We start from the raw sequence: 14,327 nt of genomic DNA on the forward strand, positions 1-14,327 counted from the left end.
AGTCTTAGGCTCCTTCCCCTTTTAAGCTCTTGTCCTGGCTTTCAGTGCTGTTGCCATTGCTGAAGATTCACAGGGACAGAGTTTTTATCGTGCACTCACACAATCCGTACTCCAAAGATAGTTTTTTTTTTTTTAATTATTTTCTATTTTTAGTATGCTATGCAAGCTATTAATTGGCTTTCTTACCTAGCTCTAAAAAGGTTGGCTGAACAAGTGTGGCATTCCCTTGATATGCAAAGAGCTATTATGAACACAGGATGCAAGACATGAAGATTGACTAGCTTTTTGTCTTGCATATGGTACAAAGCATAGGCATTCTGTTAGCAAGTCTTCTATTGCACATCAGATTGTATGGTACACCTATATTTATTGCACACTTAGCAACACATCTCTCTACTCACTAGACCAGTGGTTCCCAACCTGTGGTCCATGGGCACCTGGGGTTCTGCAAAGCCTCCTCAGGTGGCCTTGACTACATAGAAAATTAAATATTAACCAATTAATAAAATGTATATGAATAAAAAACTAAGTGTACAATTGAAAATGTTACAAGGTCCTGTAAATGTGAAGGAATTTGAAATTGGAGACTAAAAAGCTCCAACCTTCATAGTAAATGTAACTTTATTTTATTTGTTTGCAAATAAAATAAAATGTGTCCTCGTTTGTGTATTTGTTTGAATGCTTCTTTCTGTATTTTTAGTGCATTGTTTTGCAGTTCAAATAATCGACAATACTTGGGCTAGGGCCCTCGGCTAGCCATCATGACTCAGTGTGGGGTCCCTGAATTCCAATAATGATTCGGGGGGAGGGGCCCCGGCTTCCAGTAATGATTAATTAGGGATCCACAGAAGTCAAAAGGTTGAGAACCACTGCAATAAACCAAGGACACATTCTGCTAGAAAGCAAGCAGCATCTGTTGTTTTAATTGTCTGCAACTTGCTCCTTTGTTGGTACTGCTTGCTACAACTTGCACTTACCGACCACTATTACAATTGCGACACTGCATTCTAACCTAAACATATTACACACAGGCAAACTGCAATCTAAGATGATATCCATATTGTGATTTTTGGATCAACCTCCTCAAAGTGCTTTTCTGAGCCCAGTGATGGTGGATTGAGGAAAATGAATGCGATAATAGAAAATATCCTCAAGCTCAAAACTGTTTCTCGTAATTAGCTTTTCCTCAGCCTAACTGGCTTTGAAGTGAGTACCAGTTGATCAGTCAATCAATCAGGGTTTATAAAGCACGGCCACTCACCCGTGAGGGTATCACGGGTCTCTGGAGTTGATAGAGAAATTATGTATACTTTGAAAAGCTATTTTCATTTTATTAAGGTTCTTCAGTAACATTGCATTGAGCACAACATTTTTCTACCGGATTGCTTTTAATGGCAGCAAATATGTCACAATTGTTTACTTTTTTGTTAATAGAAAAGAAATGTTCAGTTTTTATCTTCCGTTTTTTTTTCTATCCACATGAAAAGCTTGTTTTTATGAATGCTGACTATCTCCGCTCTGTTGTTTGTATTGTGTAGAAAACATAATTGATTTACTTTATAGAAATTTGTGTGCATTTTTCATCAAGTTTGAGAAAATGCATATTTTCATAACATCTTTACTTTTTATACTAAAGCTGAGCCATCAAAAGATTTTTTTTTTTTTTAATATGCCACATTTTGAAACCTCTAGGTTGACGAGGCCATGACCATCAAGAACACAGATATTGCTAAGGAACTCAGTCTGCCTCCAGTTAAACTTCACTGTTCTAGTAAGTTCTTGATCTTGAATTAATGCATAAATATTTATATGAAGTTTTTATTTCTCCTGCAGTGGATTCACCCCATTTTGTAACGTATTTTTCTTCCACTTTAACCGTTTTTCTTAAAATGTGATCTCCTAGAAAATAGACACCAAATTAAGCCTGCTGAATAGATGGCTGCTTCTTTAATTTTTTTTGTATAGACTGGAGCCTACTTAGGAGCCTGTGTGAAACATTGCTCGGACAGTCAATTTATATGTGAACCAAATCGCTCACCCCTCCACCCCCAACTCCACATAATAACCCTTCCCACGGTCTACTTCAAGTATTTTTTTTAGATGTCTAGCACCAATTTCCCAGGACCAGTTTATCGACGCCGACACTGGTAGGCTGTTGTTCCGCAAGCGGAGAATTGTTCCAGAAAAGGCTTTGGACTCATACAAGATTCCACTAAAGAGGAAAATGGCGTCAGGTTCGACACCAGTGCTTGTAGAACCTTACCACACCTATGATCAGGAACCACCATCCTTTTCTCCCACACACTCGGAGGCGGATGCAGGAGAGGGCTATATTGAGGATGATACCACTTATCCTGTGGATACTGACCCTGATGAACAACAGCAAGACCAAGATCAAGCATGGGGAGACCCTAATGACCCAGGAGAGCCACAAAACGCTCCTGACACTCCTTTTTATAATATCAAACCATCTCCCACTGAGGATACTGCTGCTTTTAACGCCCTCATTGAAAGGGCGGCTGCCAATCATGGAGTGAAACTTCATTCTGACTCTGTGGAGGAGGATTTCTTGGTGGACACGTTCTCCACATCAGAAAGAACGGTCAAGACTCTACCAATGTTAAAAGGGGTTATCAAACCTGCTAAGGACATCTTTAAGGAGACAACCAGGGCACGGGTATTGAACCCGAGAATAGAGAAGAAATACAAACCGGCCCCCGGAGACCCAATGTACATTAAGGGTCAATTGCTGTTGGACTCCATGGTAGTTTCTAATGCTCGCAAGAGAGCTAACTCGCAGACTACAGGTGATGCTCCTCCTCCAGACAAGGAGTCCAAAGTGCTAGAAACATCAGGCAAAAGGATAGCAGCACAAGCAGCAAACATCTGGCGCATTGCCAACACTCAGGCACTCCTGGCCCGATACGACGGGTCACACTACGATACCCTAGAAACACTGCTAGAACACCTACCAGATGAATACAAAGATGGAGCGGAGCTCCTCATCAGAGAGGGACAACTCATTACAAATGCGTCCATCAAATGCGCACTGGATGCAGCTGACACTGCAGCAAGGGCAATCAACACTAGTGTGATGTTGAGGAGGCACGCATGGCTGAGAATATCAGGTTTCAAACCTGAGATTCAAAATAATATCTTGAATCAACCAGTCAACCCAGACTTTTTATTTGGCCCAGAGGTTGACGCTACACTGGAAAAGATTAACAAGCATTTACAATGCAATGGTCTCAGCATTGTTAAAGTTAGAGCTGTTGGCATTGCTCATGACATTCATGTTTTTGTTTTTAAAACATTTAAAGAAACGGCATTGTTATTTACAATGTTAACAGCTTAATCACTCTCCAATGCGAGACCTATTGCATGTGCACTCACACACAGAGCCACACACACACACAGAGCAACCCACACACAAATAGAGCCACCCACAGAGCCACCTACACACAGTTACCCACACACAGACAGATCCACCACGCATAGAGCCAGACACACAGCCACAAACACAGAGCCACACTCAGAGCCACACATACACACACAGTGGCTTCCACAAACCTTCCAGCACCTGTGACGAGATTAGCAATAAATCATCATTTAACAGTGTTTAAGGCACGAGAAACCTAAAAAGGGTGCCAGGTAGTTGAAGCTCCACCCACAGCCGAGCATCACAGCGAAGACCTGGTCTCTTGGTAACACCCACTAGGAGATATATGTCCCTTCCACTCTGGAACCATCACGCCCCACACCCCCTTTCCCGTCACACGTTCAAGGGTACCCCCTCGCCCACCTGGCAACCGCATCCCATGCCCACCCCTTCCGTGCCCAGCTCATACATTCACAAAGCTTCCCCAGCTAGAGCCCTCCTACTACCCCTCCTTCCCTCCTCTCATTTTCACCTTCAAAAGATGGCGGGCAGGGAAGAATTTTTTTTCCCTCCCGTGAGATAGTAAGGAGAAAAGCAAGACCGAGAGTATTCCCGCAAGCAGAGAAAAGACTTTGTACACACCATGCGTCAGTAGCACATCACTGGCTCAAAATCTACCAACACCATTATAGCCATGCGCACAGAAGACACACTGTTTGTAGATAGTGGACAATCCTAAACTCCCCACCCAACAATGAAAACATACTAGTCTGGGACAACCCACAGTTTGTCAATACTGAGCAGAGGACTCCAGTTCAATGCGAAAATATACCTCTGGAACAGCACAACTCCGGGTCATAAACACACAAAGCAAAAAAACAGATGTTAAAGCGTGGAGATCAGCGAATTGCATATTCGACAGCAACACATACTGTGACAGTCACAGGTCATGCAAATCACTCATTACATCCACGTGTCCCATGTCCTTTGCGTGTATTTTACCACTGTTCTATTTTGCAAATGAAGGACAGGGCGGTGATTCAAAGTGGAGAGGAGCGACGGAGATCCCGAAAGGAAAAGAAAGGGTTTCTTGTAGGGAAGGTCGAAGGGTCAGTGATCGTGGCTGGTCAGTAATGGAGGGGAAAGGGGGCCTGCGGATGAGGTAGGGTCTTCTAAATATGCGGGCGGTGGGGGGACATCGGCGCTTAAATGGTGGTACAGAGGCAACTGCCAGGGAATAGCTTCTAAAACGAAGAGAGATGCACAGTATGAAGGAGTATACCAATTATTTATTCCAATAGAGAGGGGCCTCGTGATTGCCAAGGGGGAGTGGTATGGGAGTAAGAATTGCCGAGGGTGATTGCTACAGATAGCGCAGTAGTCAAGACACCTCTCCTTGTAAAGTTTCAACCCTCACTTTAATTTAAAAAAAAAAAAATAAACATCCGTTACAAAATGAGAGCTACTTTCTTAGATCATGAAACTAAGTGCTGACCATGAGCGGTGAATCCAAGGGGGTGCCGACTTCCAGTAGGCAGCAGAGTTCAGTGAGTCCGATCCAGGTGTTGACCATGAAAGGGGGAGGGTAGAACCAATCACTGGGAGCAATGATTTTGGCGGGCGTAAAGTGATTCTTGGTTGAAGGGAAAGAGATTCCTGGAGGTACAGCGACTCCCGTGGGTTGGTGTTCAGTATCCTGCAAGGCCCCTCCCACTAGCCTCCATCAGTAAATTTGCTGAGACAGCAGCTCCGGGTCTCCGTTGGGCAGTCTCCCCGCCTAACCCGCTCTCTGGAGCCCATTGTTTACAAACTGTCCTCACAAGCACTAGGCTGGGAGTCGCGCGAGAGTCAAGTCCTAGTTTGTTTCCAGTAACCGGCCGCGCTAAATGTACAGGGAGGAGGGAAATGGGGACACCAAAAGGACGCCGAATGGGGCTACGGGAGGCGACGTTAAACGCTGAAAGGACGAACGTGAATCACAGCTGTCGCTCTGCGGAAAAGTCGCTTGGAAGGGGCAATTCTTTGAGTGGAATCGGCAATAAAAACAAATCGAGGTTACATAAAAGGGACCTGCAGAAAGTGTAAAATAACCCGGGCACTACCTCCTAATCTGATTTTCTAGGCTCAAACGTTACGATTTCCGTTTGCCCATGTACAAAAGAGCAGTTAGTGTCCACATAAGCGGTCTCGACATTTCGCTAGTACAGCAAGGTGGGTGAGACATTTTTACGAACATAACATGGGTCCCTGCAGCTCTTGCGACGCAGGGGGTCCCCGACCATTCTGGGGGCCCTGAATCATTCAACCCAATGCAAACAAGGCAGAGCAAAAGGCAAGCACACCACTGCCTTTCTCCGAGGCAGAGCAGAAATGCCTCGGAGAAACGCAGTGGGGTTTTCGGATTCGGGGGCGTGTTTTGCTTTTATCTCCTCTTGCCATTGGCTGGAGGAGATAATTAGACTTCTTGAAAAAAAAACACGCCCCCCCGATCCGAAAAGGACGGGGCTTAATCGGAATGACGGACCTCTTCTCCAATGGCTGGCCAGCATTCAAGAGGCCAGCCAATGGAGAACAGGGGAGAAGAGGGGCGGGTTCAAGCCCCTCTTCTCCAAGTCATTAAATCTCGGATCGAGACTGCGCAAGCGCAGCCTTCGAGCCGAGACCTAAAAAGGACACAAACTGCGAAATCTATGGGGGCTCTACAGTCGCAGCAGTTTCGGAGTGGCTCCTTTCGTCACCCCGGGAATAGAGGAGCAGCTAGAGGTCAGGGGTCCCAGCAGCAGTACAGTAAAGGAGGTACCCAGAGCACCTATAATAAAAACAATAGGGGTGGATATCGTGGATCCAGCACCAGAGGCCGAGGACACAACAACACCAGGTCCTCCGCCAATAACAAACCGTGACGTCTTGTCACTGCCCCCCGCCCACATAACACTGGTCGGGGGGAGACTCCAACAGTTCCTGCCAGTCTGGAGATCCATCACCACAGACAGGTGGGTCAGAGAAATTGTCCAGTACGGTTATTGTCTGAAATTAACATCCAATCCACCCACCATACCACCAAGACACCGTCCTATGTCCGCAGAGCACTTGACATTATTGCAGCAAGAAGTACTAAGTATGCTGCAGAAAGAAGCCATAGAGCTCGTGCCTGTGGAACAGCGAGGGTCAGGGTTGTACTATCTGTACTTAGTCTCTCCGACCTATACTGGACCTCAGACCTCTCAACCAATACATTCTGTCAGAACATTTTCATATGCTCCCCCTCCAGCAGGTTCTGCCGTTACTCAGTCAGGGAGACTTCCTAGCAACACTAGATTTGAAGGATGCGTATTTCCACATACCCATACACCCATCACACAAAAAATATCTCAGATTCACTCTTCAGGATCAGCATTATCAGTTCAAAGTACTCCCTTTCGGGGTAACAACAGCGCCCAGAGTCTTTACCAAGTGCCTCGCCACAGTGGCTGCACACTTAAGGAGACAGCACATTCACGTCTTACCTTACCTGGACGACTGGCTTGTTCAGGCAAAGTCAGCCCAGCAGTGTGCCAGCCACATATCCCACACCATTCACCTTCTTCACAGTCTGGGATTCTCACTAAATTATCCAAAGTCACATCTTCAACCCGCCCATGTACGGCAGTACCTGGGCGCGACCATAGACACTCTGGCTGCCAAAGCTCAGCCAAATTTAGCGAGAATCAACAGCATGCAACTGCTGATAAAAAAAAGTTCAGACCTCCACACTCCCTTCCGGCGCGAGTGTTCATGCAGTTGATAGGCATGACGGCCTCCTGCATCTTCATAGTCCCGCACGCGAGACTACATATGCGCCCGCTTCAGGAGTGCTTGGCACGTCAATGGAATCAGACTCCAGGACAGTTGAAAGACGGAGTGTTGGTGAGCTGTCGGGCATACAACTCTCTGTATTGGTGGAATCCACAAAACCTTTGCAAGGGCCGACCGTTCCAAGAGCCTGTTCCACAAATAATACTGACGGCGGACGCGTCTCTCCAGGGATGGGGAGCTCATGTACTCAATTACACAGTGCAGGGACTATGGACGACACAGCAACAGAAGATGCACATAGACCTTCTGGAACTGATGGCTATCTTCCTGGCAATGAAGGCATTCAAAATGCACCTGTGCAACAAAGTCGTGTTGATCCGGACGGACAACATGACTGCCATGTACTACATACAGAAGCAGGGAGGAACACACTCTCCACAGTTGTCTCATCTGGCTCAGAGCATGTGGAGGTGGGCCATTCAGAGGAACATGTTCCTCATGGCAGAACACCTCCCAGGCAAGGACAACCAAATGGCGGATCTGCTCAGCAGACACAGCCACCAAATGCACGAGTGGGAGCTACATCCGTCGGTACTCCAACTGTACTTCCAGCAGTGGGGTCATCCAGAGATAGACCTATTCGCCACAAAGGAAAACGCAAAATGCCAAAGCTTTGCCGCCAGGTTTCTGCATCCACCGTCGCAGGGCAATGCGATATGGATGAACTGGTCAGGCAGATTTGCGTACGCTTTTCCCCCAGCGCCATTAATACCGCTAGTTGCACGCAAACTAAGGCAACACTCAATGACACTCATCCTAGTTGCCCCAATGTGGGCACGCCAGCCATGGTACACCACGTTACTAGAACTTTCCGTGGTGCCGCCTCAAACTGCGGCTATCACCCAAACTTTTAACACAGAACCATGGCGAAATTCAGCACCCAGATCCGCAACAGCTGAACCTGGCGATCTGGCTCCTGAAGTCTTAGAGTTTGGCTACCTAAACCTGCCTCCAGAATGTATGAATATCATCAAGGAGGCCAGGAGACCCACGACCAGAGCTTGCTATGCGGCTAAATGGAAAAGATTTGTCATTTACTGTAAAAACAATGACATTAATCCGCTGGATGCATCCATTCAGAACATCATCTGTTACCTGTTACACTTGTACAGATGCAATCTGGCATACAGCTCCATCCGTATCCATCTAACCGCAATAGCAGCCTATCTTCAAAACAGGCAGCACCTCTCTTTATTCAGAGTGCCTGCCATCAAAGCCTTCTTAGAGTGACTCAAACGAGTGATTCCTCCAACACACCCACCGGCACCGGTGTGGAACCTGAATGTGGTCCTCACCAGATTGATGGGTCCACCCTTTGAACCTCTACATTCATGTGAGATTCAATTCCTCACCTGGAAAGTAGCTTTCTTAGTGGCAATCACTTTGTTGAGAAGAGTTAGTGAACTCCAGGCACTAACCATTCAAGAGCAATTCATACAGGTTCACGCGAACAGGGTTGTACTGCGTACCAACCCCACATTCATGCCTAAAGTGATATTGCAGTTCCACATGAATCAGACTATTGAACTGCCTGTTTTCTTTCCAAATCCAGAAAATGTCGCAGAGCGAATGCTCCATACACTAGATGTAAAGAGGGCCCTCATGTACTATATAGACAGGACAAAGGATTTTAGGAAAACAAAACAACTGTTCGTTGCCTTTTCTCCACAACACAAGGGCAGTGCCATTTCCAAAGCAGGGATAGCCAGATGGATAGTTAAATGTATTCAAATTTGCTATGAAAAAGCTAAACGCACATTAACGATTCCTCCCAGAGCCCACTCAACACGAAAGTTAGGGGCGTCCATGGCTTTCCTGGGGAACATTCCTTTAGAGGAAATATGTAGAGCAGCCACATGGTCCACTACACATACGTTTACTAAACACTACTGTGTAGATGTGCATTCAAAACAGCAGGCAGCTGTAGGACAGGCTGTTCTTAAGACCCTTTTTCAGACTGCTGCAGCTGGCACGGGCAGCCGCCGCTAATGGAGGGACTGCTATATAATCTATGCACAGATATGAATTCAGCAGCCCACATGCCTCGAACCGAATATGCTACTTACCAGTATGCATCTGTTCTTGGCATGTAGGGCTGCTGACATTCATATCGCCCACCCTCCTCCCCGGCGCCTGTAGCGGCTGCAGCACTCAGAATTACTGTATAGCATGGTCATCACTTACTGTATCTACTCCATCACTGCCACTATGGCGAAAAACAATCTGAGGATGGAGAGGATGCCCATGCGCACTGTGGTCCAGGGGAGGAGCCACCTATGTCGTGATACTTCGAAGACTCTTCCAGGACAACAATGTGCAATCATCCGGACCCAACACTAGGCGGCGATCTATGCACAGATATGCATGTCAGCAGCCCTACATGCCAAGAACAGATGCATACTGGTAAGTAGCATATTCGCTACTTCTGATCAGTGAAAATCATTGGGAGCTTCTAAAGGCCATAACATTTGCACATTGTTCCCTAAAAAGGACTAAAGGGACTCTGAGGGAAAAGATGTATCCACTTAGCGTCTGCAATGCGCAACATGAAACCAGAAAACCTGGCATCATTTCTAGCTTCCCTTATTCAACAAATTGTGTGAACCTGCACTCTGCAGTAATCAGTTCATGAGACTGGAATCATAGGAAATCGTAGGGACCTCCAGAGCTGTTCAAAGCTGCCAGTGTCGTAGTTTTTTCAAATGTGCAAAATGTACAAACATGTGAAAATTATTTGTGAGAATTGATGGATTTAATGATGCAAAGAGTCGTAACGATGAAATAATGAGGTTACACTTGAAACAAATTGACTATGAAACCTAGAAGTGTAGTTAATACTGTCAAGTAGTTATGCCACATTTTCGAGTGAGACACCATTTATTTTAAATGGATGCAGTTTCTGTTCTTCTGCTCAGTTTGCTCCTACTCATTCCCCTCCCAATCAGTGACCCACTGCAAGCCAACTCTCCCTTCCTTTCCGTGTAGCACCAAGTGAATGAAGTCAAATATAGACCGCATTGGTAGAAAGAGTATTATGAATGAAGCTTTCATCATACACCCAAAGTATAATTTTCAAAGACACCTGCTGGAAGTTCCGATGTGACGGTGCCAAAGCACATGCATTTATGCACCCTTGTTTAAGAACTGTTTGATTTTGTGATGTACATCACTCGAGTGCAGTTGCTGAGGGAGCAGGTTGAAGATTTCTCTTACCTAATGACATGGGTTAATACTAATGGTTTACTGTATAGTGTAGCTGTTTCTGATTTGCCATTTCAACCCTAACCATGTTCATGCCATGCAGAATCTATTAATAGCTCGTGTGAATTGTGTATAAGTTTCACTTGCGTTTTGGTATAGAGTTTTTTTTTTTTGTGGTGGTTTTTTTAAGGTCTGCTGCTGCTAGGGTGACTTTCCATTTTTTTTCTTGGGATTCTGACCATTTGTTTTTAGATTTTCTAATTGAGATGCAGTCACTACTCTTTATTAGTTTGATTCTTAGATGTATGTCAAGAGTTGTCTAATTATGGATTTTGCTAACTTTCGTGAATCTGTATTTGTGTCTGGACCTTCCTGTCTAATCATGCAGTGTTCTCTGTTCCACTTGTATTAAAAATTCAGTAATAAAATATAGTTTTGCCCGATTTTTGATCTGGAGCTTAGTTAATAATGCTTCCATATTTTATTCTGTTTTGCTCTGCAAAATTATGTATTTTTGATGAGTGTAGTTTCTGACCGCAAGACTAACTGCAAACTTTGCAGCCAAATTGATTAGGTAAAAATCGGGGTGTTCGAAATATTGGGACTCGGGTGATTTTTGAGTTTCAACCCCCACACCAGCATACTAAACACCATAATCTGCACATCTGTCTTTCACACCTTGGCAGCCACCACACTTATAAGTCCCCAACACGGTAGCCACACCTCTGTGGTCATCAGGCACAAGATGGAAACACTTCCCACTTAAGATCACAATACAAAGATGACACCTTTCCAACCTCCCACACTACATACTGACCATGTAGGTAAGTGCTTTACTGACCCACATGAGGTAGTAAGCACTATTTAAATGTTGCAATACAAGTATTGTATTACATCATGCCTCCTTTTGTTCATTATCACACATGATGGCACCTTGAAATGCATTAGTTCAGTGTGCACTGTACACACATCTCTCCTGATAGACTATAAAGTTGCTCCATTTAGTGATAACCTATGCCACATGCATAGTGCATGTGACTTACTAAGTTCATTAATACAGCATTGTCATCAGGGATAGTAGGATTCCATGGTTGCTCATGTTTAAAAATGATCACTTTTAAAAATGCCTCTTAATGCAGTGATAGTATGAATGTTGAAGAAATAAGTTATTTTGTACAACGTTGTCATATTTTTGTGTGATTGTCACTATTTGCATTATTTTCATGTCTGTGCTTGTGCAAGGAAGGGGTCAAAGACCTTAGCTCCGCCCATGTCTCAGCTCTAACTGTTAATTTATTGGCCTCAATTACAAAAGACAAATATGGCCATTATAAAGGTCAGATACTTTTTAAATGGAATACAATTAAAGCGAAGTGTTAAACCTTATGTTCATTAGGCCATTAAATTACCGCTCCATTTAAAATTCCTCCCATTATTTAATTAAATTAAAGGAGCATTTTACAGGAATTTGTTTTATATAAAGTACGTCTTGCAAGTTGTCCCTGGCCAGACCCAACCCAGTAACTTAATTTTACCCAAGCCAGTAACTTATTTTTTACATTTCTCCCATTATTTCAATAACATTTAAAGAAAAGGAATGTAAAATGTTCCTGGCCCTGGTTTGTGGGCTGCAACAATTTGCAAGGTACTTTATTTATTTAAAAATGAAAGATCTCTGTGAAATGCAGATTTGTTTTAATGATTTACATTAAAACAGTGCTTCAAATGCATTAAAAACAAGCATTGGCATAGCCAATAGGTCTCGCCTTTGAGACCTTATAAGTATTTAATTATGGAGCACAATATCCTTGGTGCAACATCAACTGTTGCATGGCTAAACAATTATAAGGTCGCAAAGGAGAGACCTATTGGCTTTGCCAATGCTTGTTATTCTTGCTTGTCTTCCGGATTAACACTTTCGCTGACCCTTCACTCTTCCCCAGCCTTTCTCTTAAAGGTACCGAAAATAGGGAAGTTGCATCAGGGTGGTAGGTCCTTTGTCTATTGGGCAGTCACTATATGAAATGCCTTTCTTTGCGAGTTGTTACACCAGACTATCTAGACTTTAGAGAGAAATTTAAACCTAACTTTTTAAGTTATAACTGGTATGCTCTGGACAGATCTGTGTATATTGTAATTCCAGGAGACCTCTCGGTTATTGCTTTGAACAAATACATAAAACAACATTTACAAATGTAGTATGGCATATGAACTTGAAAAGGATTGTAGTTGAGCATATGCCCTTTACTCGCCCCAGTTGACTCCGTAAATATCTTCGATTTCCTAACTCATGAGGTTGCTCTGAACAGACTAGCTTTGTTTGGCAAGTGTGACATGTGTGACATGTGACTTTAATTTGCTAACGAATGTTAATATTAAAGCCAGACCCGTTGACTGAACCAGACTTTTTTTTCCTGCTCATCCGCTTCCTTCCCCTTGTGGCCTTGTGTCTCCATAATTGCTATGAATTTGTAACATCCATTTGAAAATAAAGGTGTATCAGAAGGGTTGATTTTGCCCACTTTAATTTTCCTTGGCTATTTTCAATTAATGTGTTTTGCAATGTGGTGGCTAGATGTCGTTTCTGATACGTTTATAATGTTGTGCAATGTTATTCAAATATAGCCCTGTTTGATTGTTCACAAGCCTTATAATGTCCTGTTTATTCCACAGTGCTGGCTGAAGACGCAATAAGAGCTGCATTGGCAGATTACAGAATAAAACAGGACCAGGAGAAGGCTACAGCAAATGTCTAAACACGTTTAGATCAAGAATTCTGAAAATGCTTCTGTTCCACTCTCTGCATTTTTAGTGTGCAATTTCTGTTTGCATAAGGACAAATGTCCCTGTAGTACTAGACAATAAAAAGCTGTCATACGCACAATATAGCAGCATAGCTGTTCTGCTCCACTAAAGCAAGCTTGGTGGTTTTGAACTTCACTGGCTAGGCATAGTTCCTGTGATTTCTTTAGTCAAAACTTGATAATACTTTCTTTTAAATAATGCTTAAGAAGCACCCCTGTGACGCCAAGGGAATGCTAGGTTTGCTAAGGAAATGGCTACAGTGAAGAAACAAGACGCACGGACGTCTTCTTGTAAAGGACATTGTGACAAATATATTTGTATCTGGCTTTATTTGTGTGTTTATATTTTGTTAAGATAACTTGGGTTTTGATGAATAACATATTTACTCTATATTAAAAATAAAAAACTGAACGCGTCAGTAATATTTCTTTTGGAATATGTAATGTTTGTTTGGGCAGCTGACAACTTCTGTTAAGTACATCAAACCCTAAAAGTTGCAGCGTCTGTATTTTGGTTTTCATCACCAGCAGCTCGAAATACATTTTCTTGGCAGTTAAGAGTGAAAGGTCTTAATGACGAGCTTGCAGTTTTTGAATAGCAAAAAGGAGAAGTGCCACTACGTCTCAGTTAAATTCAGTCGCAAGGCTTGTATTTCAGAGTTTTCCTATTCGACTTCAAATTTCTGTATTTAGGGCTAAAACTACCTCTAAGCTTTAAAAAAAAAAAGCGCACATTTTTTTGTGTGATTCTGCTGAGGAACTACGGTAAGCAATAAGCAACGTTTTTTAAAAAGTTTTTTTAAACAAAGTAATCTGATCTGAAATGTCCCTCACACAGACACTTTATTCTTCAGAACAGTGGTTCTTAACCTTATGAATTTTTTGGACCACCCCCATCATTAAATTATTATTGGGATATAAACTTGTTTGAGTGCCGGGGATACGATTTGAAAGATATTGTAACACCAGGGCCTTGTCCATTGCGCACTCACACCTAAGGTAGTAAGGTGTGGTATTACCCTGAATGGCACCGTTACTTCAATGGGGACAGTTTACTTATACCTTTTACACACTGTTTGGCCATAAAA

At 43.5% G+C, this 14,327-nt stretch overlaps 1 protein-coding gene across 1 annotated transcript in view; it reads left to right on the top strand.

The window, feature by feature from the left end:
* ISCU (iron-sulfur cluster assembly enzyme) overlaps nucleotides 1-13,651 on the top strand; it is a 106,350-nt gene extending 92,699 nt beyond the window's left edge. The window contains exons 4-5 of the mRNA XM_085636100.1: nucleotides 1,693-1,771; nucleotides 13,109-13,651. Of these exons, the coding sequence (XP_085492226.1) occupies nucleotides 1,693-1,771; nucleotides 13,109-13,191 (162 nt within the window). The 3' untranslated portion in view covers nucleotides 13,192-13,651. The remainder of the gene's footprint in view (nucleotides 1-1,692; nucleotides 1,772-13,108) is intronic.
* Nucleotides 13,652-14,327: the final 676 nt, after the last annotated feature.

This window comes from Triturus cristatus, chromosome 11 (genome assembly GCF_964204655.1).
Source record: "Triturus cristatus chromosome 11, aTriCri1.1, whole genome shotgun sequence".
Lineage (NCBI taxonomy): Eukaryota > Metazoa > Chordata > Amphibia > Caudata > Salamandridae > Triturus > Triturus cristatus.